The 3,790-nt window shown below is 49.8% G+C and overlaps 1 protein-coding gene across 2 annotated transcripts in view; it reads right to left on the bottom strand.

The window, feature by feature from the left end:
• Positions 1-1,858: 1,858 nt before the first annotated feature.
• The window catches only part of DPF2 (double PHD fingers 2), a 20,322-nt gene continuing 18,390 nt past the window's right edge, over positions 1,859-3,790 (bottom strand). For both annotated transcript variants that reach the window (XM_017893770.1, XM_017893775.1), the window contains one exon: positions 1,859-3,151. In XM_017893770.1, coding sequence (XP_017749259.1) covers positions 3,075-3,151 — 77 coding nt within the window. In that variant the 3' untranslated portion in view covers positions 1,859-3,074. The remainder of the gene's footprint in view (positions 3,152-3,790) is intronic.

Below are 3,790 nucleotides of genomic sequence, written 5' to 3'. Positions count from 1 at the left end.
GGAACCTGCAGGACTTCCCTGGCGCCTCCAGTAGCCGCGGACCTCGAGGGCCCGACGAGCCTTGTAGGCGGCGTGAGGACCACCGAGCTGACTTGGCGTCCCAAAGGCTCCCTGGCCGTGACCCTAGGCCGCCTCGGCTTCTTCGCCTACCAAGCAGGGCTAACGGCCCTCACGGAGTTGTTTTGGGAAAACGATGAAAGGAGAAAATGGATGCAAGCTTTAAACCACACAAAAGGTGGTTACCATGGACAGCGCTGGCTGGAGTCTGTCGGCCACGGAAACACTGCATGCCTGGGCCAGTTCTGATTTAGGACGACTAAGGACTAATTTTTATTAGATTTGGTACTTTACAAGATTCAAGTTCTTAAATTCAAGATCTGGTATCGTTCCCTTCCCTGCTAACCTTCAGTCCCTAATTAAACGCAGACGTCCTGATCCGCACCACTGCTGCGCTCACAGCTCTGCATCCTCTGCCTTCCTCACGGGCTTCCCGTCTGCACCCCCATCCTACCGACTGACACTGTCCAACTCTCCAAGACCCATCTCAAATCCCACTTCCCGCAAACCCTAAATTTCCTCACTTTGGCCTGCTATAGCCTTCTTAATTTGAACGTTTCTTTTCTGGCTCTTGGACTACTCAACCGCCAAAGAGCATTCATTGCTTTACTCCCTCTCCGCCTGGCCTACTTCAGTGGAAAAGCATGAGGACGGGCTGCGCTCTGCTCCTCACACAATCCCCAGCCCAGAGCACCCTGCTTGTTTACTGAACATAACAGTGCAGGTAGACCTAGGCTTTCCATAGGCAAGGATGACTTTCAGAATGTTCTAGAAAAAAGGATTCTAGGCCGGGCGCGGTGGCTCAAGCCTGTAATCCCAGCACTTTGGGAGGCCGAGACGGGCGGATCACGAGGTCAGGAGATCGAGACCATCCTGGCTAACACGGTGAAACCCCGTCTCTACTAAAACTACAAAAAACTAGCCGGGCGAGGTGACGGGCGCCTGTAGTCCCAGCTACTGGGGAGGCGGAGGCAGGAGAATGGCGTAAACCCGGGAGGCGGAGCTTGCAGTGAGCTGAGATCCGGCCACAGCACTCCAGCCTGGGTGACAGAGCGAGACTCCGTCTCAAAAAAAAAAAAAAAAAACAGCAACACAAAACAAAACAAAACATAAAAACAGTTGGACTTCTAAAACACACACTCAGGACATACACGCTGCCACGTAAGCTGTCGACATATTCACTTTGTCTTCAGGGAAACTTACTTTGTGCACATCAACGTGCCCTGGGAAAGGCTGCAGGGCCGCACTGCGGGCAGTTCAGACCCTTGGGCACTTGCTCTTGCCTGGGAGCACTGCAGGCAACTGAAGCCACACAGACCCTGCTCCTGCAAGAATTTCTGTGTGTCCCATGGTGATGTCATTAGTTTGCTTATTGATATTATAAACTTCTGGTCCTGTTTTAAATGTCTGAGATTGCAAGATCAACTGTTATAAACCTGTCATCACTTCCATCTATGTATCCAAGACTAACAGAATTTTCTCCAAACCAACTGAAACACAAAAATAGATGTTAAAGTTGATTTTAACCCAAATTTTGTATTGATCAAAACAGCTTCATTGTTCTTTATAACAAATAATTGTTATAAACTTGAATTTATGTAATAAATTAAGACTAACAAAATAACCAATTTTATATTTGCTTTACATATTGGGGTTCCACAAAAAAATTTTAATTTGGGGGAAAAAAGCTGTATTTCAAAACATTTTATTTAAAAAAAAAAAAAAACACCATCATGGAAAGCTTAACATGAAATGGCCTTCTTAATGGAGAGAGGCAGGAGATAAACCATCCAGCAGAGGGCTCTGTGTAAAAACATTTATTTTTACTAATGTTTAGAATACAGGAACTAAAGAAAGAAAAAAAGACACCTCAACTCCAAAGCGACAGTGAGTTAGGGCCTGCCCGCGGCCAACGGGGAAGGCTACTCCAGGGTGTCCTGGCATGGACTGTCCCTCCACTACTTAATGTCAGTGCCACTAAGCAGAAAACTTGAGGAATCAGGGTGTGAAGACCTTACCAGCTGCTAGCGAGCGTGCAAGGGAAGAAAGGGATGTCTATGTGGCTTCCCCATGAGCTGAGAACCAGCATACACGGGGCAGGTGGCAGAGGCTCCCAATTCAGTTAAGAGCAGGAGGCTGAATGCCCAGGTCCAGGAAGAACAAAAAGGGGATTTTGGAGGTAGGCTTTTTTGTCGTGTTAAAAAACAGGCACATTATCCATCTCCCTGTAGCCCCCGAGCTGCTGGCCTGGCCCCCTGATCCTTCTCTCCCCACAAAACCAAAAGGAATAAGAAGGGAGGCAGAAGATGAGAAATTCCAAGGGTAGGGAATGCTTCAGTCACTGGAGACCGCCCATAAGAGTGAGCCAAGAGAGCACTGGGAGTAACAAGGTGAAGCTGCTGTTCCCCCTGGGGTAGGGTGGAGTGGGACAGGGCAGAGCCAGGAGGGTGACTGAGAACATCCTGACTCCAGCAAAGAACCCTCTGTAGCAGGAACAGAGGGCCACAGATAGCCACTCTGGAGGAAAGAGGTGAGGCTATGCGGCACAGGGGCATGGAAAACTCCTTGTGGACGTGGCCTCAGCTTGCTTGCTCCTAGCTCCCTGGCCTGGCTTGCCTCTGGGGGATGGGAAAACTCTGGAGACCAGAGTGGAGGAAGAACAGAGAGAAGTGAGCTGCTCTCCCACTCTTTTTAGGAGGACACTGTTTGAACCCTGTGATCACCAGGGCCTGGGCCCAAGGCAAGCAGAGTGAATGCACTTAATGGAGAGCAGAGAGAAACTGGGCCACACGTACGCCTAGGGGCAGTGTGTTGCTCCTTTCTCCCTGAGGGCCTGGGGCCAGAGGTGGTCAGAGCTGCCACCTCAGCTTGCAGCTGCCAAAGGCAGGCTGGCACAACCACCCCAAGGTTCTCTGGACTTGTGAAGGAGAGGAGGAAGAAGGGAAAGATGGGTATGAAATATGAAGTGGAGGAGAGAAACAGCCTTAGATATGTCGGGGAGCACGGGGGTGGCCACATCAAGAGGAGTTCTGGTTCTGGTAGATGGAAGCTTTCTCCTTCAACAGGTCCAGACATAGATGGCAGCTCCAACTTCCTGCAGAGAAGCAAAATGGGGTCAGGATGGGTCCCACACAATCCCCGTCTGCTTGCAATTCCTCTGCTCTTGATACCCCATCTCTATAGCAGGATCAGCTACAGGTAGGATGAGGGATGCTCTGCAGCAAGAAAGTTCCATGGTTTCCTGAGCTGGGATAAACCTCTAAGTCTTCAAATATTGTGAAATATCATCCTCAATGGAGATGAAAGAAATCATCACCTAGAGGACTTCAGAATACCAGTGCCTAGGCCTTCTTGGCCCTATTAAATCAGAAGTTCTGGGAGTATGAAGAAGGCCTGGGAAGACAGAAGTTTGTCAAGCTACCTCAGTTTTAAGACTTGTGTAGTTTCACTAAAACACACAAAATAATTGTCCCTTAAGAAAAACAATTGGTGTGGCTGGGCGCGGTGGCTAAAGCCTGTAATCCCAGCACTTTGGGAGGCCGAGGTGGGTGGATCACAAGGTCAGGAGATCGAGACCATCCTGGCTAACATGGTGAAACCCATCTCTACCAAATAATACAAAAAACTAGCCAGGCGAGGTGGCGGGCGCCTGTAGTCCCAGCTACTCGGGAGGCTGAGGCAGGAGAATGGCGTAAACCCGGGAGGCGGAGCTTGCAGTGAGCTGAGATCCGGC

Source organism: Rhinopithecus bieti, unplaced genomic scaffold, assembly GCF_001698545.2.
Source record: "Rhinopithecus bieti isolate Rb0 unplaced genomic scaffold, ASM169854v2 scaffold_1017, whole genome shotgun sequence".
Classification (NCBI taxonomy): Eukaryota; Metazoa; Chordata; class Mammalia; order Primates; family Cercopithecidae; genus Rhinopithecus; species Rhinopithecus bieti.
Note: the sequence above shows the minus strand (reverse complement) of the source record. Positions and strands in the feature narration are given on the sequence as shown.